The 22,655-nt window shown below is 44.5% G+C and overlaps 1 protein-coding gene across 1 annotated transcript; it reads right to left on the reverse strand.

The window, feature by feature from the left end:
- Positions 1-2,897: 2,897 nt before the first annotated feature.
- Positions 2,898-21,669, reverse strand: rif1 (replication timing regulatory factor 1). Its single transcript, XM_022741076.1, has 36 exons — positions 21,560-21,669; positions 20,999-21,047; positions 19,907-20,046; positions 19,740-19,818; positions 19,522-19,618; positions 19,276-19,406; positions 18,674-18,768; positions 18,194-18,383; positions 17,962-18,054; positions 17,366-17,504; positions 17,080-17,231; positions 16,749-16,863; positions 16,467-16,643; positions 15,973-16,083; positions 15,719-15,785; positions 14,801-14,897; positions 14,350-14,436; positions 14,186-14,259; positions 13,820-14,000; positions 13,114-13,221; positions 12,868-13,017; positions 12,476-12,575; positions 12,079-12,383; positions 11,505-11,707; positions 11,304-11,397; positions 11,078-11,209; positions 10,341-10,483; positions 10,146-10,235; positions 9,991-10,045; positions 6,546-9,656; positions 6,335-6,463; positions 6,154-6,240; positions 5,134-5,249; positions 4,863-5,013; positions 4,630-4,756; positions 2,898-4,280 (listed from the first exon to the last, which is right to left on the reverse strand). Exons 3-36 carry the CDS (start codon positions 20,020-20,022, stop codon positions 3,994-3,996), a joined length of 7,389 nt encoding a protein of 2,462 aa, XP_022596797.1. The 5' UTR covers positions 20,023-20,046; positions 20,999-21,047; positions 21,560-21,669; the 3' UTR covers positions 2,898-3,993.
- Positions 21,670-22,655: the final 986 nt, after the last annotated feature.

The raw sequence follows: 22,655 nt of genomic DNA on the forward strand, positions 1-22,655 counted from the left end.
TTGAAAATTGAAAGAACTGTTGAGATACAGCCCGGTAAACACCACGTGCCTGAAGTGAAAGGGTCTAAAAGTAATTAAACACTTGGCTCCTAAATGTTTCTCGGGCGGCTGTGTTTTGTTTCGATGTTAGTTCATGTACAGAGGAGTTCACGTGAGATGTAGACATGTAGACCGAGGTGGAGCTGTCAGTCAGCGTGAGGAGTGAAGACGTGACCATGCAAGTGAGGAAGAAATTAAAAGTGGTAGGAGAGTAGACAGAGGAGCAACGAGTCGTATCATTTGCACGCTGAAGGAAAACCTTTATGAGTACACATTATGTGGAGACTGCTCTCCAGGATGTAGGTCGACGTGAACCTCAGAGGATTCACCACAAGATGCAAAAACCCTGGTAAGACTCAGAAGCTGTAGTCTGGTCTCTCTGTGTCTACGGACTGATGACCGAAAAATCAACCTCTATGAAAATGAAGGAGAGAGTGCGGAGAACAGAAGATCAGCTCATGACCCAAAGCCGCCGCCTCATCTGTCAGACATGGTTCTGGTTCTGGTTCTGATCTCGGACAGACGCAACAGGATGAACGCAGCAGGTGCAGGAGCTTTTCTGTGACTCACATTCATCAAAACTCATTCTCCCATTCAGGAGGACGATGATCCTAAAGATACGACCAAAGCAAATCAAAGAGGTGGAAGATATCCTCGACTGGCCGACTCAGTCACCTGACCTCAATCTGACTGAGCGTCATCCATCCTGCTGAGGACCAGACTAAAGGCAGAGACCCCACAACAAGGTCTGAGAGAGCGTCACCGGGGGCGATACGAAACATCTGCTGACCTGATTTAACGTCAGTGACTTAAAATGATTTCACACAAAACATTAAATATAATGAATTTGTTTGACTTCTGTGTATCTGTGTAGTTACTTTTTTAAACACTTCAACTTTTCATTAAATATTGACATAAACCTGCTTAAAATCAAAGCTGAGACTTGGCACTTTAATGTCGTATCTATTATTTTATTTCTTATTGGAAGTTGCTGAAGCTCAGAACCAGAAGGTCCAACTCTCCAAACACTCAGCGTCTTGACTGTGTCTCCTTATTATTCAGTAGATAATTAATTCAGTAGATAAATAATAATAATATCTCGTTGTGTTTGAGAAGGTTCACGGAGCATCGAACAGCTCAAAGAGACACGTTCATGCTTCGATCAATGAAACCTTCAGCTTTAACTCTTCAGCCTTACAGAGACATTAGTGACATAATCTTTGTTGCAGTGAACAGATTACCATTCTCCTATTTAGATTTGAAATCAAGCTGTTGCAGTAACAGGTGAGGAGATTATCTCTGAATTCAAATGCAGCTCCACTTGTTTACAGTTTGTAGATTTCAGAATTAGAACCTTATTTATTCTTATTATTAAGGCAGATAGACACAGATCACTAATGTTATCAACAAGGGACCAGATTAACTCATTCATACTGAATTTACAATCAGTCTTGACAAAGACGATTAACTTCATTTCTAAATGACAAAATCAGCCTAATGTAAAGAAACATGAACAGACTAATTCAATTAATTAAATTAATTTTCAGAAATGACTCATATCGATCTATAAAATATGTGAAAACTAACCCGCTCATAAAGATGATGGTGCATCTTGAGATATTAATAAATAAATACATTTCATTATTGTTATTGCCAACTCTGGCTCAGACGCTGATGCTTCTCACAGCTCAGACATCAGATCACGTTAAAAGGACTCGGTGTGTGTGATGTGTGTGTGATGTGTGTGTGTGTCTTACCTTGCTGTGCTCTGCTCTGCTGCTGCTGTGTGGATGCTCTCGCCCTGCGGTGGGAGACGTCTGCTGGAGCAGCTCGTCTTCCTGGTCATGGTCCAGCAGAGCTGCAGCCCAATCTGCTGGGCTTGCACACTGAGTCCGACTTCTCTCAATAAACTGTGGAAATGCAACGCAGCCTCTGGCAGCGCTCTGCAGAAATAATCAGATAATTGCCCTCACACCGAGCCAAGGAGAAGCTCAGCTCATCGGGCCTCGCTGTGGAGGACGGAGCAGTGGAAGGAGCCCGGTCGCACCTTCTGTCATATTGTGTTATATTACATTACTGTGCTTCCATTTACATCTGAAGCTTTGAGCCAAGCTCCTCATGGCAATCGGATCCGTTTATTGTGATTCTGTAAACCAAAAGTGCTGCTGATTCACGGACCTCACAGCGAGGTCAACACAAGAAACATCTGCAGCACCACGAGGGAGATCAAAAGCAACAGTTTGGCAACACATCAGCGTTAATGAGAAGTGTTGAAATATTTAGATGATAAAAAGCAGTAAAAAATGAAACTTCAAAATGTCAAGTCTCCTGCAGAAATTCTTGTTCTTTGACCTCTCTTTGCTGAAGTGATGCAGAGGTGTACTTCAGGGTGCATCAGTACACCATGACATCATTGTCGGGTGTGGTTATAGCTGCAACAGGCTGCACTCTCGCACACTGGTATATACAGACAGGGTGCAGATGTAAGATGACTGCACACGTTTCCCAGTTTCAAATCAATGTGGCATGAAAAACGTCGCTTTTTTTTGTCAACTTGAATCCACAGCTCTGCATGTGAACAAAAACACCACACGAACCAACAGCATTACAAACAAGACGGGACTAATAAACACACACTTCGCGTGATTAATTAGCCAATTCCTAAATGGAAAAGACGCCGTTCTGTCTGTGAAAACACCTCAAACTGTGGAAATATGAATTGGGAGTTAATCAACATTTTCCACTGGAATTATTCCAGGCATGTCTCAGTTTTAACAGTTGGATGTAATCATGTCTCATAATATTAGCAGTGCTGTGATCACAGTAGTGTACACAGGAAAGACCAACTGTTGCTATTCTTTATTCTTCTCCAGGACAAACCTGAGAAAAACCAGGTTTCTCTAATCTCACACGAGTTTGTTTTTTAAGCGGAGATCTTCCAAAGTTACAGAGCGTTTGAAGACAGACTTGAAAACTGCAGGGAGGGAAAAATAAACGTTTCATTGACATTTAATTTGTCTCTGCCACGGAGCCTTCAGCGTCGTTTAGCCGGTTTCCAGCAGCTCTTCAGGAGTTTTCTTTTACTGTTGAGCCAATTGCCTGTTTCTATAACACTTGTACTCTGTAAGATTATCAAGTCTTCTTTAAAATAAAAAAAAATAATAGAATCAAATCAGAAATCTGTCGTTTCTTTCATGTTAAATGATGCAAGTCGAACAAAAGGCTTAAAAATATAACTGCGCTTTAAAATTCATTGAGTTTTGCCTTTTATTTAAGTATTTAAAACCACAAATAAAGACTTAAGTGCAGCCCGTCTATTTCCATCTACTGTTTGTTTCATGACATTAAAATTGTGATAAGACATTAAAGAGAGATGACAAAATGTTTAGAAACTAAAACTCTACAAAAATGTACAAGAGCACTGATGAGCTGCAGACAGCCTAAAAACAGGCACATGAGGGGAAAGGAGTGATATGAGAGAAAGCATATGTACAAAATCAGACATTCGTAGTCTTTCATCAGTCTCTTATTACAAAGTCTACAGAGGACAGTAAGAAAACACCATCCATGTCCAGGCTACACCTATTAAAATACGTCATCTTCTTTTGACACAGTTTAAAAAGTGTGACTGTGCTTCCCTTTGTTTCTTAAAAATTACAAACTACCCATCAGCTCAAGCGAGAGGAAAAACTGCTTCTTCTTCCTCTTCTGCTTCTTGTCGCATGGATAAAAACTAAACGGAGAAAAAAGGCAAAGGAACACCGAGTTTAAAAAAAAAAAAAAAAACATAAAATTCTCCTTTGTAAAATCTGATTTAACACGTCCATGTACACAAAGCCAGGGTAGGTAAAGTATTTCATCCTCCGTCTAAGATTCTCCTTGAATTGATCCGTCTCTTTATTTGCCTCTTGGCGCCCGAGCAGCTGTGTGATCCAGCAGAAGCAGAAGTTCTCTTCAGGGTTTGCCCTCCGTCTGTCGGAGGCGCGTGTGCAGCTCGACCACCACGCGCCTCATCATGCCTCCTAACTGATCGTGCATCTGGACGAGCTGCTGCGGCGAGCAGCGGCTCAGTTGCGGTGGCGTCATCCTGCAGGTCAGCGCCTCCACCTCCGACAGCAGCCCGTTAGGTGGCAGCTGACCTTCCGACCGGTGGTGTTCTCCTGCCGGTGCGTCAGGAGTCCCGGAGCCGTCCTGATGTGACCTCCCATCTGCAGGAGCAGGCTCGTCCACCAGCTCTGTTGCTGGAAAATACATTCTGGTGTTAACAGACTTAAAGAACAAGTTTGACATTTTTATTCTTCATTTTTTATCCTCATTAAAAAAAACAAGATATCGTGTTAATTACTGAGATCTAGATGGGTTAGGAGGCAGATTTTGTAGCTTTTCCCTCCTGTTTCAAGATGATATCATATGACGGACCTGAGTCACATTTAACTCTCTGCAAGAGGGCTAATAAAGATTGTGAGATTTACACATAAAGTCTGTGATATCTCCAAGAGTAAGGAGAATAATAATCCAACACTGACTTTGGTGCAATTTTTTGAAAAACAAAAGTTAAACTGGCTGAGGAAGCCGTGTCTTCACACACACCTAGCGTCTCTCCTGACATCTTATCCTCCTCATCCTGGTTTTGAGCAGCGCTGGTCTCCTCCAGTTCAGAGGTCATCATCTCCATCTCATCGAAACTCTTCAACTCATCTCCACCTCGACCTTTACGCTGGAACAGAACAGTTCAGATGTCAAAATACAAGAATTTCACCTTTTACATATTTAGTTACATGAGTGTTTCTCGTCCCGTTGACGCCCTCTATCCCCTGACGTACCTGTTGTTCATAAGTTCTAAGTGCCTTCTTCACATTGGAGATCTTTGGGGAGCGGATTGGCAGAGTTTTGATCTCACTGGGAGTCAGAGCGCTGAGGTCACCGACCGTTTTGATGTTTCTGGCTCGAACAAGCTGCCCAAAGCCACGAGACCTGAGAAAACATTTATGAAAAGAAACTTTCATTTAGGCTTTATGTAGATTTAAAAAAGGGGAGAAACATCAGAATAAATACAAATCATTTCTCTCTCTCACCAAGCTGGTGTTTACTCACCACATGTTGGAGGATATCTGAGGCAGCACAGCTTCTACAGGTGTGGAGCAGCCGACCAGGGCAGGATAGATACAGTCTCTGGGGACGGGGCGAGGCTCTTGGCCCATTTCAGAAATCTAGAAAAAAGGAAATGCCTCTAGGATCAGCTGTGAAGCAAACTTAGATTTAAAGCTCTATGATCAGATCTATGCAGCTTTTTGGTCTAAGTTCACATTAAAGTGGAAAGGGACCAGATTTTACACATCAAGGTGTGTTTACAGGTGTTGAGGAGTAATACTGCACATGTGAAACAAAACAATTGTATAAAACCTTTTGTGGCTCCAGAGGAAGCTGTGCAAAACAAAAATTTTAAAAATTTAAATATGTGGGGGTGTGGAGTCAGAGAGAAGTTAGCTTAGCATCTCTGGCTTTAGGCTAGAAGCTCAAGGCTACATTAGCATTAGTGATGGGTAATGAAACCCGGTATTAAACAGGCTCCAGGGCTAAATTTTTAAAGAACAGAGTAATGATAAGCTCTGAAATTATCAGCTCTGCTATTGATACTTGAGAAACTAAGAAAAAAAAATTAGATTTCCTGTTTATTATTGTGACATAAAAATTCTCCCACACATTTTCTCATCAACTGTTTCTGATTAAGACTTTAATCTATGAATGATCCATTTGCATGTTAATGTTGATCGAGTACATATGGGAAAATAAGCAATGTTAATTCTGTTCTTAATTTGTTTTTTGCTCTTACAAAATAATCAGTGCAGATAAGAGTACCGTTAAAGTACCGGATCGATGAGTGGTATCAATTAAAGTAGTAGTACTGTTGAAATCTTATCGATACCCATCCCTAATTAGCATAACACACCAGAATCTCAAACTGAATGTAAGTACCAACAAGGAAGAAGAATGTGTGGGATAAAAAAAAAAAGATGATATCTCTGGTTCTGGTCCATCAACTTTTATCCCTTTATCCTCCTAGGAGTGCAAAAGCTAAAAAGAAAACAAAATGACAACAATGATTTGTCATACCAGGCATTTCTTGGAGCTCTTGTAACCTGGACTGCGCAGATTTCTGGGGCTGAGGATCAGCAAGCCCTTTGTCGGGGTAGTGACATACTAGAATAAAGAGCAGGTGACAATCATGTTGAATCGAAGCAGAGAATTTTGCAGGAGAAAAAAGGGTTTGGAAGTACGTTGGCCTCATTCGTACCTTGGGCTGCGGGATACTGCTCCCTTTGGATCTCCTGGGGGAGCTGGTTCTGACAGCGGGGCTGCGACGGTCGATGTCGTCTGCCATTTCCTGCTGTTGGATTGGATTCGCAAAAGACACACGTCTGGACTGTAAAGGAGACAATGAAGTGAGTGCTACAGATTTGAACAGTGGGCCTCATTTATCATTAAGTTCAAGCACCGTCGCTTACTTTGACGAGGGGTGAGGGAGTCTCCTCCTCTAGTGGTCTCTTCTGGCCCTTCTTAAGGATACTGGTGGAGGGGGAGGCTGAGGGAGACCAGGTTCCTCTGGTCCTGCCACTGCTCGGGCTCTGGCCGATGTCTGACGCCATGACAGCCTCCAGGTCCTTCTGCTTCACCGGAGAACCCTGGAAAACATCTTCGCTGGTAGAGTCTCGTACCAACGCTGAGGTGTCGCAAAGGTCGGTCAGGGCGGTCTCCAGATTTAAGGCCACATCGTTGTCAGCGTTGCCCATCTGAGTTTTCTCTTCGTCCTGACACTCAATAACCTGGGTTTTGCCATCTTCATCATCATCATCATCATCATCCTCATCATCATCCTCCTCCTGTAGAGGTGCGATCTCGTCCTCAGTGCTGGCGTCTGGATGCTGGTTTGAGACGGACAGTTCGTCTTCCTTTGAAAGCTCGTCTGCGGCACTTGGACACTCTTCCTGGTCTACCTGGTCGTCTTGAGCCGTGTCCTCCACTGGAACGACTGGATCATCCTGGTGGTCTGAAGCTGAATCATCTTTCTGATTTTCTTTAACACTGTCAGTTTCAGAAACCTCCTCAGCTTTGTCCTCCGAGGACTCAGAGACCTGAGGTTTCTCCGTTGTCTCACCAGGGGGCGCCGGAGTGTCCTCAGCAGCTGGATCACCGGGCAACTCTTCCTGAATCTCTTCATTACTGATTCCAGTCGATTCAAGCATTTCGAGGTCGCCGGTGTCGGTCTTTTGTGAGGAGGTATTATCAGCGTTTGTTTCCGAGTCGCTCTGCTCCGTCTTGTGAGGTGACAAACTGCTCCCGTTTGTGTCGTCGATTTCGGTTTTCTCTGGAGCGACAGACTCCGAGGCGTCAACCTCTGCCTCTACTGGAGTATCTTTGTTACTTTGCTCCTCGGCATCACCTGTAACCTGGAGTGACTCAGAACCCTGCAAATCTTGGCTTTCCTGTGATTCCTCTAAATCCGTTACGTTATCGGTTTCTATGCTTTGTGCATCTGCTTTTTGAGAAGAGTCAGCGACATCGTTATTAATTCCGTCTTTAGATTCGAGGGATAGAGGACTTGGAAGCAAAGCTCGAGGTTTCCTCCCTCTCTTTTTGGGCATTGGGGAATTTTCTCTGACCTCTGGGGATTCAGACTCTGAGGACTGCACACTGGCTACCAACGCTTGAGAAGACCTTCGTCTCGAGTATCTGCCCCTGCCTTGTGAGTTCTCCGCTGAGCCAGCATCATCCAATGACTGCGAGCTCTCCGGGGTCGAGCTGGGACTTGATTTCGACAGCCCTTTGTGGACTTTGCTCCTTCTGGTCCTACCTCCAATCCTGGCCTCTGCCTGGGAATTAGACCAACTCTGCCTTCGTAACGAATCCTTACCGTCGCTTTTGTCTTCAGGCTCTGCTGCCTCAGACGAGGCCTTGCTTCTTCCAGATCTACGCCGAGACTGGCTTTCAGAAGATGAAGGTGTGATCACTTGAGAATCCTCTTGACTAAGGTCATCATCAGTACCTTCTCTCGTCTTGTGTTCGTCTTTGACCTCCGATTCATTCACTGACTTCTTTGTTGCGTCTTGGGACTCGGGCGCAACAACTGATGAATCTTTCTCTTCATTTTTGGTTTTTTCTACAAGTTCAAACTCTTGGGATTGAGCAGCAGTTTGAGACGAGACAACCGGAGAATCTTTCTTTGGCTTATCACCATCTTTTTCAGCCTGCTCTACAAGATCGAACTCTTGGGATCTGCCACCAGTTTGAGGGGAAGGAGTGATCACCTGAGAGTCTTTCTTTAGCTCATCTTCGTCCTTTTGCGTCTGCTCTTCAAGCTCTTGTGTGGCAAGAGTTTGACTCGACTGTTCTTTCTCAGGCAAAACCTTTTTCTTCAGTCCTGCCTCCTCGTCGGTCTCCAGCGATACTTTGCTGCGCCGTCTGCGCCTTCCCTGCGACTGACTTTCATAATCGGACTGCGAGTCTGACTGTAGGTCAGTTTGGCTGGACTCCTGCTCTCTGGTGCTTCTCCTTCTGGGTTCAAGTTTATCGAGGAACTCCTGTGAACCGCTGTACAGTCTGATCTTCTTGTGCGCTCTACCCTGAGAGTTGGTTTGGCTCGACTCGCTCTTGTCCCGCCGAGCCCTCGTTCGCAACCTCTCCCTGCCGCTGTCCTCCTCGGCAGCCTGCTTACTCCTCGTGTTTGGTCTGCTTTGTACTGGGCTGGACTTTTGAGAATCACTTTTGGGCTCCTCACCGGAACGCCTCCTTTTGTTCAGTGTGTATTTATCTTCCTGTTCTTCAGGGTCGTCTCCGGGCAGCAGAGGTCGGACTCTGCTGCGTCCAGACCGTCTAGGTTCAGATGAAGGAGTCTGGGACAAAGACGCCTGAGAATCGTCCATTTCCTCTTCCTGACTTGATGGTTTCATTTCCTCTGATGCAGAAGACTTTTCTGTCCTCTCTTTGCTCTCCATGTGAGCCTGGGTGTCCGGGATGACATCTTCGTCCTCTGTTGTGTCACTGGGCAGTCTCTCGGTCAGCCTCACAGGCTCACTTCTCACCCCAGAGTCTTTTGGTCTCCGAGGGGACTCGGCGGTACTGCTCACAGGATGCTGCGAGTTCCTTTTTCCTGTCACAGTGGACTGGGACGCCTGAGAGTTTGGACCAGCGGGTGTCTGGGAAGCCGGAGAAGACGACGTCTTGCTGCTGTTTGAGAGTTCCTGGCTATTGGAGGTCTTCATGAGGGGACCCGTGAACTTGGATGCACTGCTGGGGCTGGAAGACTTTCCCTCGGCGTACTTCTCCAGGGTGATGAAGGACTGACGGCGACTGTTGGGTTTCTGAGGAGTCCCTGTGACCAAATCTGAAGAGCCAGAGACGTTAGGACTTGAGCCCTCTTTACACTGCACGTCCTTGTCTTCAGCTCTACCGTCACTCTTGGCGTCATCCTCCATGGAAACGTCGGCCGACTCTGGGATCGCCTCTTCCTGCTGGTGGTTTTTTGTCACAGTATCTGCTTCTTTTGGGCTGACAAAGTCTTGAGTGTCTTTTGACAGAATTTCAATGTCTTCCTCATTTTCCACATCTTCCTGAGGAACCTGGAAGGAAACCGAACGAAAGTAACTAAGTTTGTCAACAAAAGACAGATGCTTCCCCTGGTATGAATATGTTTGAAATACGAGTTCAGTGACGTGTCAAATAACACCACACAAGTAAAAATGGAGGAATCTGACTTGAAAGTGAAAAGATTTTTTACCAATAATTAACCAAACAACCTCCAGGTTCAGTTCAGCCAAAAAACACATGTGGGCTTGTGTTGGTTATTAAATGCTGAAAGTAATACTCTCTCTGGCAGAATGAGAAACAGGACAAAACAAGCCCCCAGTGGAGTCTCTTTTCTTTGGCCTGTGATGAAGGTGTGCGTTTCATTACCTTGCCAGGAGCCTCTCCGTTGACCTTGTCCGCTTGTTCTGTTGGCAGTTTGTCCCTGTGGGAAAAAATGGTTCATTATGTGAACGCTGTTTTTTTTCCCTTCATGAGAGAGCAGGGATTTGTGTTGATTCTAGTAACAGATGCTCAGAACTTACAGAGAGTCCTCTTGGCTCTGGGTGTACTGAGAGAAAACCGCTGTATCCAGAGAAGCGTCGAGGTTGTTGTACATGGCCGGGATGTCGACCCTGCGGTGGGGAAAACATCAGCTTCACACAAACCGACAACGCGGGACACTTTAGGTGTTTTTTTTTGTTTTTTTTTAAATGACGAGCAAACGGGACAAAACTGACCTTTTAGTCCTTTTCACTTCTTTCTGGTGCTCGGTCAAAACTCTCTCCTTGGTCTCAGGAGGAATGAAGACGAAGTCGATGGAGGCCTCTTCCTCCAGAGCCTCTCTGCGAGGAGGCTTGGGAGAGCTGAAGTCCAGCTTTGTCTGCGGAGGGAAAAACATAATGGAGAACGAGGGAATTAAAAACAACAAGGGACGAAAAAAAAAAAAAAGCTAAAAGTATATTATTGAGTAGCTTTCTTTTATCCTCTTTCTTGTTGCTTCAGCTGTGGGACAGTTTGGTTCAGGTTTTTTTTTTTTTTTTTTTGAGAGCTTTTCTTTGAGCTCGACACTCGGTTGTCAGTTTATTAGGAACACCCAGTTTAAACTAAAGCAGTTCTAATACAACAGTCCTGCAATTAATAAATCCTCCTTCGTGAAGGTCGATGATGGTTCTGCTTGCCTGGGAACTGTGTTAAAGAGGCGCTAATTCAACTTCATGAGGGAAAGATTTGTCCCGGCACATAGGAAGTGCGGGAAGACATCTTGCGTTACTATGACAACCAGCAACCATGACCAGGCTTTGCTGCTAGAGTTTTAACGATGGTGATTTATATATATATACACACACACTTTGGTTTTGATATGTTTTATATTATAATATGAAAATGCAGTGTGCAGAGTAAGAAAGCCATTATCAAACATGCTTGATATTTTCATTAGGTGTCTTGTGGTGCAGGTGAAACCTTTTAGACTCACAGAAACTGGTTTGGGGGTCTTTGCAGAGCTCCTGTCCTTCAGCTCTGCAGCTTTCCCCAGCAGCGAGTCCCTCTTCCCCGCAGACGACACGGGCATCCCACTGAGCTTGGTCTCCAGCTGGGAGTTCTCACTCTGAAGACAAACAATTAGCAAACCAACGGTAAGCACAATGAGAACAGAGCGAGGGAGCGGCCATTTGTAATTCTGCAGATTTGTGGAAACTCACTGAATATTGTCCACTGAGCTCATCAGAAACAGTGACGGCCTCAAAGCCAGGAAGAATGATTGGGATCTTCTGCTTCACTTGACTGAGTATCGGTCTGTGTAGAGAAAATGGCAAACATTGGTAACGTCCTCTAAACGGATCTAACCTGTCCTATAGTCACCAACAGAGTGGAAATTCTCATTTTAAAAAGACTTTCATCACCTGATGTCGTCGGGGTAACTGAGGCTGTTGGAGTTGGCGAAGGTGGAGTTCCAGAACTGGGTGACGGAGGTGCGGAGCTGCTTGTTCTTGTGTGTGAACAACACACACAGCAGAGGAGAGAGCAGAGACAGGAGCTCGTCGTCGTAGGCCAAAGCGGAGCGGCTCTGCAGGCAGCCGAGGACGTCACCGAGAAGCTTCTCCAGCTGCAGGAGAGAAGGCAAAAAAAAAAAGATGCGTACACCTTCAAACAGCAGTAAATCACTTTAAGCTTAAGTCACGTCACACCTTGGTGAATTTAAATGAGTTGGAGTCAAAATGAGAAGCAGGAAAACACTTATTCATCTTCCTTTATATTTTTTCTTCTTACCATGTTTATTGTCACAAACCAAAACACCAAAGCAAATTCCTCAAATGTGAAAATCGACTTGGCAATAAACCTGATTCTGATTCGTTAGAGACACCAGAGGATTTCAATATTCAATTAATTAGGAAAATAGTTGCCTACTAATTTTATCCAATCGACTAATCAATTAACTAACTGGATTCTTGTCCCCATTTGATGAAAAACACACACCTTTGCCAGAAGCTGCGAGGTGAATGTAGGCGGCTCACTGGCGGCTTGTTTGTAGAAGAGGGTGAGAGGCTGAATCAGACAGGTGAGCGTCTCCTGGACGGCGTTGGCGATGACGAGGTTTGTGAAGAGAACAGACAGGACGGAGACCAGGACGACTCCTGTGGCGTCGCAGGAGGAGGAGGAGGAGGAGGCCTCAGGGTCCTCCAGATAAACCTCCAGACTCTGCACCAGCAGGGACTGGAACGTGGACAGGTTCCCCAGAGTCTTATTCTTCTTTTTCATCCAGTTCATGGGAGTGTGAGGAGCTGCAGGAAACAAGAGTGGTAAAAAGTGAATTCTCCATTTAACGTAAGGCATCTCTGAAGTCTGTAAATAAGATCAGCTGAACTTCTCTTACACTTCAGCTTCTGCTGAAACTGAGGAGTGTACGGCGAGAAGTCCACACACTCCACGACGACCTGGAGGAGACTGGCAACGGCATTTAATGTCGAAGGGACCTGGAGGATCAGACGGCGTCAACATGTCAAACCAGGGTCGATTTCAAAACAAAACAATTGTGATGTTTTCATAAATTTCTTAATTCTGTCTTTTGTCAATTAAAAAAAAAAGTTTCAGTCTTTTATTTTGAAATAACCTTAACGTGAGGATGAATCATTTCAAATTTAAAAGCATAATTGTGAACTGAGAACTTTATATTCGGTACGACGACCTCCACAAGGGAAGAAATCTTCATTTGATTGGACGTTTACATCATCGTGTTTCACCATGACGACAGTTTCCTCTCCTCACCTTTAAGGCGTCTTTGTCAATCGAAGCCGCCATCTTTGCGCAGAGCTCCTCACAGCAGATGTTCTCCTCGGCTGTGACCACCAGCGCCGAGCAGCGGGCGAACACCTTGTACAGCTTCGACCACGTCGACAGCATCGACTTCTGGGCCGCCTGAGCAAAGTAAAAATACAGGGGTCAGAACCAGTTTCAGTGGCTAAAAGGTGAGGTGGTCCTGTAGGGTAAAATGAAACCTTCAGGGTGACAGACCTGTTGCAGAGGTGCGCCGGGCAGGAGGTGTGTGATGGGGAACAGCAGGGCAGAGTGCATGGCGCTGAAGTTGTGCTCCAGAGCGTCTCCTTGGTTCACTTCATTAGACTGTAAAAGAAAAAAGAAAGGGATTGAAAATGTGACTGTAACAGATTAAACTCATTTACTGCTCTGCTGGTCTCAGGCTGAACTCTCCTCAGATCAAAGCCTCGTGTTCTGTGATCGTAATTTATTCTTCCCAGGAAATATCCTCTGTGAGGTCATTTCTACCTTAATTCAGGTAAAAAACAAAAAAAAAATTATCACTTCTGCTTCAGTCATGAGACGTGATCAATTAGCTACAGGTTACAGTTTATAACCTTGAAAATCTGTTTTTTTTTCTTAATTTTTTAAAAATCTAAACCTAATTATTATTTTTTTATTATTATATTTAAACATTTTTTTTTTAATTAATTATTCACATTCTTCAGTCACTGTATATTCTGTTTTAAGTGGGATAAATAAAAGAGTAAAAATAAAAATCGTTTTTTCTTCTTTTTTCGTCTTTATTTTTATTTATTTATTCATTTATTTTTAAAACATAATTTTTTTAAAGTTATCATTATTATTTATTTATTTATTTTTTTATTTTTTATTTTTACTTAATTTCAAAGCATTCCCCTTTGGTTTTCCCACTCCTGTGAACTATTACGGCCCCTGTGCCCACCTGTGTGATGGTGTCAGTGAGCGGGCAGACCATCACACTCCACATCCTCAGCAGCTGCTCCTTGTTCTGCACAGACCCAGCGCTGCGGCCGATGGCGCCCAGCACCGCCTCCGCGAACGCCAGAGGGGAAGTGGGGCCCGACAAGCCGCAGCCCACCAACGTCTGAAGGCTCTGAAAGAACCTGGAGACGGAAAGACATCAGGCAACATCAACGTATGAACCACATTCAGTCTCTTACGTTTCCATCGAGGAGATTATTTCAGCCTGGTAACAGCCGTGTTTCCTCCGCATACAATTTCCAGCGGCGTCCAGATTAGACGACATCATTTGAGGAAGTAAATAAACTCGTGATAAATGAAGACCCACCTCTCGTCCTCGATGTAGGCCGAGAGCATGCTGCTGTTGTAGAGGAGGAGGATGAGGAAGAGAGCTGGTGTTCCCTGGTGAGAGGAAAACAAAGCTTCACTAAGCGTCTGTGAGATCGATTTTTCACCATGGACGCCGTGTATGAACGTGTGATTAACACTCACATTCAGCACATCCATCTTGCCGACTTGGTAGGAGGCGGAGCCGAGAACTCTCTGGGGGATACCCGTCACTGTGGCCTCGAGCAGAACCTGAGGGAAAACAGAAAAGACTTTAGTGAGGCAGGTGTGTAGGAGCAGGATGAATGGATCAGGCACACTGTCTAAACTTATTATTTAACTTCATCTATTTGCAACGTTTTAGCGCTAAACCTCCAAACAGCAAATAAACTTTGAAAAACAGCAACAGAACAATAAAATTCAAACGTAGTAAAAGTCAGATTACAGCGGCCAGTCGAGAGTAAGATAAAGAAAACAGTTTTTTGTCTCTTATCAAAGTCTCAATGACTCACAACGACAAAAATATGAACTTTAAATGAGGTGCGATAAAAGAACAGTTGCATTCTGGGTGAGGCAGATGCACATCAGACTTGAAGGATTTTGATGTCAGTCTTACCAGGACTCTGTCTGCAGGCAGAGCTTCTGAGGCGACGATGCTCTGCAGAGCCTGAAGCATCAGAGTGAGCACTTCGCAGCCCTGACGGTCCTTCTTACTGCCCACTAAACCACCGAGGACGAGACTCATTTTAATGTCGAAAGCTCATCAGCAGGAAGTCACCAACAAACAGCACAAGTATTATCTGATTGAGGAGAAGAGGATCATCATCGGGGGGGACGGACCCCTCAGAGTTTCTCTCTCTTCGCAGCAGCTCAGACCACGAGGACCTGAACGCTCAGACTTAAACTGATAAACTGACGATGGTGGGAGTGGGTCAGGTGGGGGGGACGAGGACGAGGTCTCACTGGTCCCGCCCCCAAACGACAGAGCCCAGACCCAATCAGAGTGCTTTATGTGGCGCTGCGAGGTGGGACCCACAGCTTCAAGAGCCCACCCTGCTGAGCAGCAGCCACAAGAGCGGAGGGAGCAACTCAACTGCAACCAAACATGTATTATTGTGCAGATAAAAGCCACGAGGCGTGACAGTAAATTAATAGAGAGCCTGTGGTATCTAATCGGTTTATAGAACGACACCGGTGCAGAAGTTTGACGTTTACTGCCCAACAGAAGTATAAAATCCAAACTAGTAACAGGGAGAAGCTTTCTGTGCTTGAGCAGCTTTTTCTAATGTTTTCTAATTGCAAACATGAGGCGTCCGATTCTATAACTACCTCTGGAGATTTGTTTAACTACTCATAAAAAACATCTGCAGCTTGTTTTGGTTTTTAAATGCTTTGTGTGTTTTCTTACAATAACTGAACATGTTTAGCTGCTGGACTGAGGAGCAGAACAGACAAAATCTCTGGTAGCACCATCATCTCACACATAAAGCATTCAAGGCTTTCTGCCAGTCAAGAAGACTTAAAATCAAAGTACTCACCGGACTCTATCGTTAAATTGACGAAACGGACGAGACTCGTCCAGATGACGGCCAGGAGGGAATCTGCAGGAGGACAGAAGATCGTCAACACGGCAGGTTAAAGCAGCAAACCTGACGATAAACTGTAATAACTTTGTTTTCTCCGTTTAACTGTTTCGAAGCTACACAACCCTCGACTCCTAACAGAGAGGAACTCTCATTTACACAACCGAAAAAGAGTCGGAGGTGAACGTCAAGCCGCGACGTTTACCTGGAGCGTCTTTGCCGATGTTGGTGAATCCATCTCTGACGTTGGAGACGAGCACGGCGGCGTGTTTGGTGAAAGAGGAAGCACCGGAGAGGAGCGGGTGGTTCAGAGGCTCTGGAGAGAGAGAGACGAGACAAATCTTGAGTTACAGCTTTGAATAACGGCCGGAAGTGTTAAAACAGCGTCACAATTAGGGTTTGAATCTGTGAGTTAAGGCCAAAAAAAACCTGTTGTGTGAGCTCACAGTGACCCTGACATTTCCCCACCAAAATATAATCAGTTCATCCTTGAAAACAAGTGAACAAACATTAAAAAAAAGGGACCCATAGATAAAAACATTGCCTCATAAAGCTACTGGTGGTCAAATACCTCCACAGGGGAAAAATACTCAGTGTGATTTCTCTCTCTTCGGTTCATGACTCAAGAGCAGAAACCCACAAAATAAAACCTTAAAGCGACGTCTGACGTGATCGTGACGCTTCGGCTCCGACTCTCACCGAGACTCAGGAGGAGTTTCCTCTTCGCTGCGGCAGCAACGGCCTCTGGCCCCAGAAAATAGTGAAGCAGCATCTCCAGGCCCAGCAGCTGGATGGAGGGGAAGGTGGAGGGGACCTGGACGCTGGAGTTCAGGCTCATCCGAGACGTGTTGGCCGAGCTGTTGAAGCCTGGAGCGCCTGGCAGTCGCATGTAAAAACAAATAAATTACAGTCTCAGCCACTCTGATGCAACTTTAGTGTCCACATGGGGAAGACGTCAGGGGGGCCGATGTGTAAACGTACCGGTTTTGGGAGTGCCAGGTGTAGCGGCACCATTCTGAGTGACGGCTCTAGACGGAGTGACGGGGACTGAAGGGGAGTCGGAGCCGATGGTGCACTGGAGCAGCGGCACGGAGACCTGGACAGAGACCAACCACGTCAGTAACAGCTGACAGTCAGTTCATCACGTCGAAGCATCTACATCTCTCCTCATATCATTAACATCATGTGCAGGTTTCGTGGAGACAGCTGTGAAGCTTTTTGAGTAAATTAAGAAGAAAAAACGAGCGCTAATGAAATTGATCGTGGCTATTGAGTAATTAGAAATTATATGTTTTGATATTCAACCACTAACCTGATCAAAGTTAGACAACAGGTTGGGTCCCAGCTGGACCACCAGGTACCACCACACCTCCACCTTGGTGAGCAGCAGAGCTTCAGTCCTGACGTTGATGGACATGAGCGGCTGCATCAGGAGCTTCATCCGCTTGGCGCTGCTCAGGATGTCTTCACAGTAACGGGAACAACAAGTTTAAAAAAAAAAAAAAAAAAAAAAAAAAAAAAAACTTTAGTCACGACGCCTGCGAGTTTAACTAAGAGTTCAAGAGACAGGACGGGAAACCGTGGCGTCGGCTGCTCACCTGGGTTGAGGGAGAAGTTATCGATGAGGCTCTTCCAGGCGATGAAGGCGATCTTCTTGACGGTGGGGGAGGAGCTGCGGAAACCGAGCTCCTCCAGGTGCAGCAGAGAGTTGATGAAGGGACCTCCTCTGTGCAGCATCTGTGGAGGAACGACACGCGTGTGATGTGACCAACGGAAAACTAATAATTCAGAGTAATAGTCCCGTCTAACAGACTGCTCTGCATATTGGAAGGAGTAAGAATCAGCTCTTTATTCAAGAGTAACAATCAATCGATTACTGCTGGTTTTCTTAGTTGTCAAATTAATCAATAATAAAAAAATAAAAACACAGTTAGCTGCAGCTAACATTTCAGTCTGGACTAAAGCTCATCTTCAGTCGTTGCAGGTATTTTCAACACATAGCAGTGATGTCATCGAACACAGGCCTAGGATTAAATCTGGTAGGAGCTCAGGCTCAACCTGTGATCCAGATATTAACAGCAACTAAAATCTACATTAAGGAAGTTTGTCTAGTGCATCTCACAACAGAGACACATTCATCTATGAACTCTGCAGAGGCACAATGTGCAGACACTCGGTATTATTCACACTTTACCTTCCCGAGCAGTTTCACAAATAAGGGCCAGAGCTTCAGGACGTTGGTTTCATTCTTGGACATGAAAAGTTTCTGCAGCTCTGGGATCAGTTTCTGTGAAGAGAGACAGAGCTGCGTTCACAGGAGTTTCTCACATTGAATCATCTTGAACAGTCACATCCTGATGAATATTAAAAAATTTTAAGATCAAATGTTGTAATCTGTAAATATTCTCCTGGGGGCGGAGACTCACCGAGGACATCATTGGCTCGATGATGGCAGCCACCTCAATCTGTTTCTCCAGCAGCAGAGGCATGCCCATCTCCATGGCAGCGGCGGCACGTAGACGCACCTTGGAGGCGGAGTGGACGACCAGAGGAATGACCAGCTTCGCCCAGCGGACCGCTCCGTCGCCCATCTGGACGGGCACCTGCTCCAGCAGCCTTTAAAGACCAGGAGACGTCACAACCCAACTCAGCATCAATATGAAAAGTGCTATACAATTAAATGACAAAACTGTAATTATATGTCGTTTCACTCAATTATGATCAATTAAAACAAAATACAGATTTTTCATCTTGAAGGCAAAATACTTAATGACCACGTGTCAACATTCCTGGGTCAGAAGTTACACAGAGTCTTTATTTTGCACATTTATTTGTCAAATTTAAAAAGGAGGATCTGATTCATGTCCTGTTTGGATTTAACAACAATGCTATACTGTTCTTTTTACCTGATGACAACGTTCAAGGCTTCATGCTCCATTACTACAGACTGGATGTCCTCTCTGCTCCACACACTCTCCAGTGTTCCCAGTATAGACGGCACCTGAGCAGGAGGAAGCGACACGGGTCAACACACACCGGTAGTGACGCATCTGGCCGCTGCTCCGTTTGCAGCCAGATCTCTTTCTTACTTTTACTTTTCTTATTTTGCATTCCAGCGAGACAATGTTTAATTTCTACTGTAACCAGAAGGCCCCGCTCCTCGCCTCCGTAGCTATGGTAACCAAGGTCTTACAGATAAGGATGCGGGGAAAAGAATAACTCAAGCTCAAACCCAGCTCCAGATAAGGATGTGCTGGGAGTAAAGCAAAGGTCAAGACACATGCAGCAGTAAGTAGGTAAGACATGAGACTTATTAGGATGTTGTGATGGGACGCCCGGGTGATATACGCCCGGTCGGACAGGACGTCTTTAGGGAATTGGGTGTGGCATTACTTTAGTTCATGTGACCCTGCACTGCTCATCTGTTCCTCCTCACTGCATCAATCTGACAAAAATACATCTGTCTGAACCGTCTGAAATCTCCTGCTGAACGCGCTTTCGTGCTCACTTTTTTGGCGACTACATCTGGGGGAAAGCTCTGTTTGGAGATGACCCATAATGCCCTGGTGCATGTGTTCTTGTCTGTCGACTTCCCCACCAGGGAGCAAAGTGCTGATAGTATATCTGTGGCGAAGGTTTCTGGGGAAACAAAAACAGAACAATAACGTCACCATCAGCAGTGATTTCATGCCCATAAAACTTAATCCCACCGGGTCAAAGGTTGAGGATGAATAAAATATATAAATTAAAGTACCAGGCACTCTGGAGACGACATGGGAATGGTAAACACAGAACCCTAAAGCTTGCAGGGCAGCTTGGCTCAGCTCTGCATTCGGACTGGTTATGTGAGCCTGGAAACAAACGTGAGAGAAAAGATTATTAGGCATCGTGGATATCAACAGCTTTACTATCAAAATGGAGTTTCAGAGCTTCCTGTGTGTGTGTGTGTGTGTGTGTGTGTAAAAGACTCACCAAGATGGTTTTACCCAAACGAGAAAAGTGCTTTTCAACTGCAGGGAGAAACTGGCGGCCTTCCTCTCCACTGAGCCGACTGCACAGGAAAAATAAAAAGTTATTTTCCTCGCTGCTGTTCCAGTTTTAAACCGAGGATGGGTGAAGACCCGGGACTTGTAACTTACTTGGCGATGGTGAGGTAGGCGTCTGTCTGCTCGGACTGTCCGGCAGCGCCGTCCTCCAGAGATTCCAGCAGAGGGAGGAAGCTGGAGCTGCTCGGAGGCCCCGCCGTCGCCATCATTATTACTCCTCCTCTCCTCAAGGCCTTATAAAGAACAGGAGACGCAGAAAAGTGAGAGTGGGTGACGTCTGCGGTTTCATCCAGAGCTCCTCCTGTCTACGTGTCAAAATGTTTTGCAAGACGCTGAAAACCAAATGCTCCCAGTGTGTGTGTGTGTGTGTGTGTGTGTGTGTGTGTGTGTGTGTGTGTGTGTGAAGGTAAAACAATAAGGTTAAAGACAGAGCAGGAGCAGGTCACAGCAGGGCAAAGACCTGGGCTCAAAAGACACTAAATTAACCTGCACCACGAACCTGGAACAAACTCCCAGAAAACCTGAGGTCTAGTCCAACTCAGTTTGAGTAAAAATCAAGGTTTTAAACTTTTGTTTATTACTGCTTTTCATTAAAGTTAAATTAAAAATAATTAATTTGTCTCTATCCTCCAGATGTTCTGGATCTTCCTCCTCCAGGAGTCCCAGCCTCCTCAAAAAAAAGTAATGAATAAATGAAAACAAATTATTTACACTAATTTTGTTTTTGTAATGTTTGTGTAATTCTGTCCTCTTTCCAGGGCGTGTGGCTCAGGTCTGTCGGCGGCGCCTTGAAGAATCATAATCTATTATAAGCTTTATTTTCAATCATCCTGATCGTGCTCTACTCTGTACACAACATCCATTATATATCTGCAATCAGAGGGTCGGAGGACGGAGGGTGCTTCACACGTTGTAAAGCCCCTTGAGACACACTGGTAATACTGGGTTATAAGAATAATTCTATCTTACTTTGTCTTCATATCCTGCACAAAAACTTTTCTCCTGTTTTACATTCAATTGTTGCTTATTTGGACCTTTTAAGTGATTATGTCTTTTTAGATCCCACATATTTGTCTACTTGTATTGATCTTTTTCTATTGTGTCTGTATATCTTGTCTCATTGCCCCTGACAGAGATGTCACACTGAACTAAAACAAGCAAGGGACAGAAAACAGATGCTCATACCTCAGTGAGATTTATATCGAGCTGCGTTCACCCTCCACTGGATCCAGAGCTGTAAACAGGGGGACAACAAGAAGATAAAAAAAAAGAGTTATAAGTGCACAGATGTGTGTTATAATCAGCTGCCAGTGAAGTTATCTCATCACTGTGTGTGTGTGTGTGTGTGTGTTGGATGCTACAGAGGCCATCACATCAGCCCCAACACCAAAACAAGTCAGTGTCCTGCTGAAACAACACCTGGGAACTTATTCGACACAGCCCACGAGTTGTAACAGAAGAAAAGCAGCTACTCAGACGCCACATTATTGAATGCAACAGCCCTGAACCATGCGGGGAACCAGCCAGCAGCCTGCTAACGTTAACTAGCTTCTTCCAGTTAGCAGCGCTAGCAGGCAAAAGTTTGTTGCGCGCACACAGGTGGACAACACGGCTGCCAACACCGCCTCACATGTCCGTGGTGACGTGATATTGTTTAGACTCACAAACAGGTAAACACATAACGCCAAAGACAAGTATTTGTGTTTGTTTGTTTTGTGGACGCGACGCGCAGCAGCGGCTGCTCACCTTTCGGGACGAAGAGGAAACAGCAGAAGTGACACAGCATCAAAGCCGGAGATAGAGCACCGGCGGTCCGCTTCACCTCCCGACGTTTCAGACGCTTTAATCCGCCGTTCGATGTTGAATATCTCCGCTTCCTTCTGCTGCTCTGCTGCTCCTTGTGCTGGTACCCCGCGAAATCTGGCTGGCGCCAAACCACCACGCCGACGTACAAAATTACCTTTGACCCTTACTACGTCACACACGGGACCGCCCATTTTTACCGTATAAGGAAAGCAGCAAACTGACCGCTTTAAAAAAAAAACAAAAAAACAATGATATTCAGCTATCAATAACCATTAAAACAGTTCTACACTGATTTCCTGTTTGTGTTTAACACCGTGTCTCCACTTGTATCACGTCCTGTGCAAATGTTTTTTATTTGTTTATTTTATTATTCAAAACATTTTCAATTTCATCTAATTAAAACAATTAAACATTGAAAAAGGAGGAAACAATTCTAATAAAATAAAATATAAAATATGAACAATACATATGGATTAAATAAATACAATAAAAGGAAATAAATGAAACATATAAATAAGGATGATGAAACAAAAATAATAAACAAAAGTATTGCAAAAGGACAAATCCAAACTATATACACAGAGGAACCACGAAAGAAAACAAAGATATTAAAGGAAAATATTTAAGGATTTACAAGTTCTACTGTTTTTACTGCTTTACTGTTCTTCAGTCCATGTAATGAATTAATATAGTATCCAGTTATTATTTTGAATTGTTGTGTGACTATGGGACAGGACACATGTTGAGTTGTGTCACATGAAATCTTCTTCTTCTTCTTCTTCATCATTAAATTGGCAAAACTTCATCAAGAAGCACTGACAGCTTGGTTAAAAGTTTACAAACATAACTTTTTGCCCCATAGATTCCTCATATGGAACAATGAAGACATCTGATATAAAAATAAGACTCTTTTCTATCACTCCTGGTTTGATAATTACAGAAGAGCATTAGGGCCACATGTGAAAAAAACATTATTTAATTTAATTCTTATTCATCATCTTACAAAGAATTTCTTGATTAATTGAAAATACCTATA

This window comes from Seriola dumerili, unplaced genomic scaffold (assembly GCF_002260705.1).
Source record: "Seriola dumerili isolate Sdu_G_001 unplaced genomic scaffold, Sdu_1.0 BDQW01000052.1, whole genome shotgun sequence".
In the NCBI taxonomy this organism is placed as follows: Eukaryota; Metazoa; Chordata; class Actinopteri; order Carangiformes; family Carangidae; genus Seriola; species Seriola dumerili.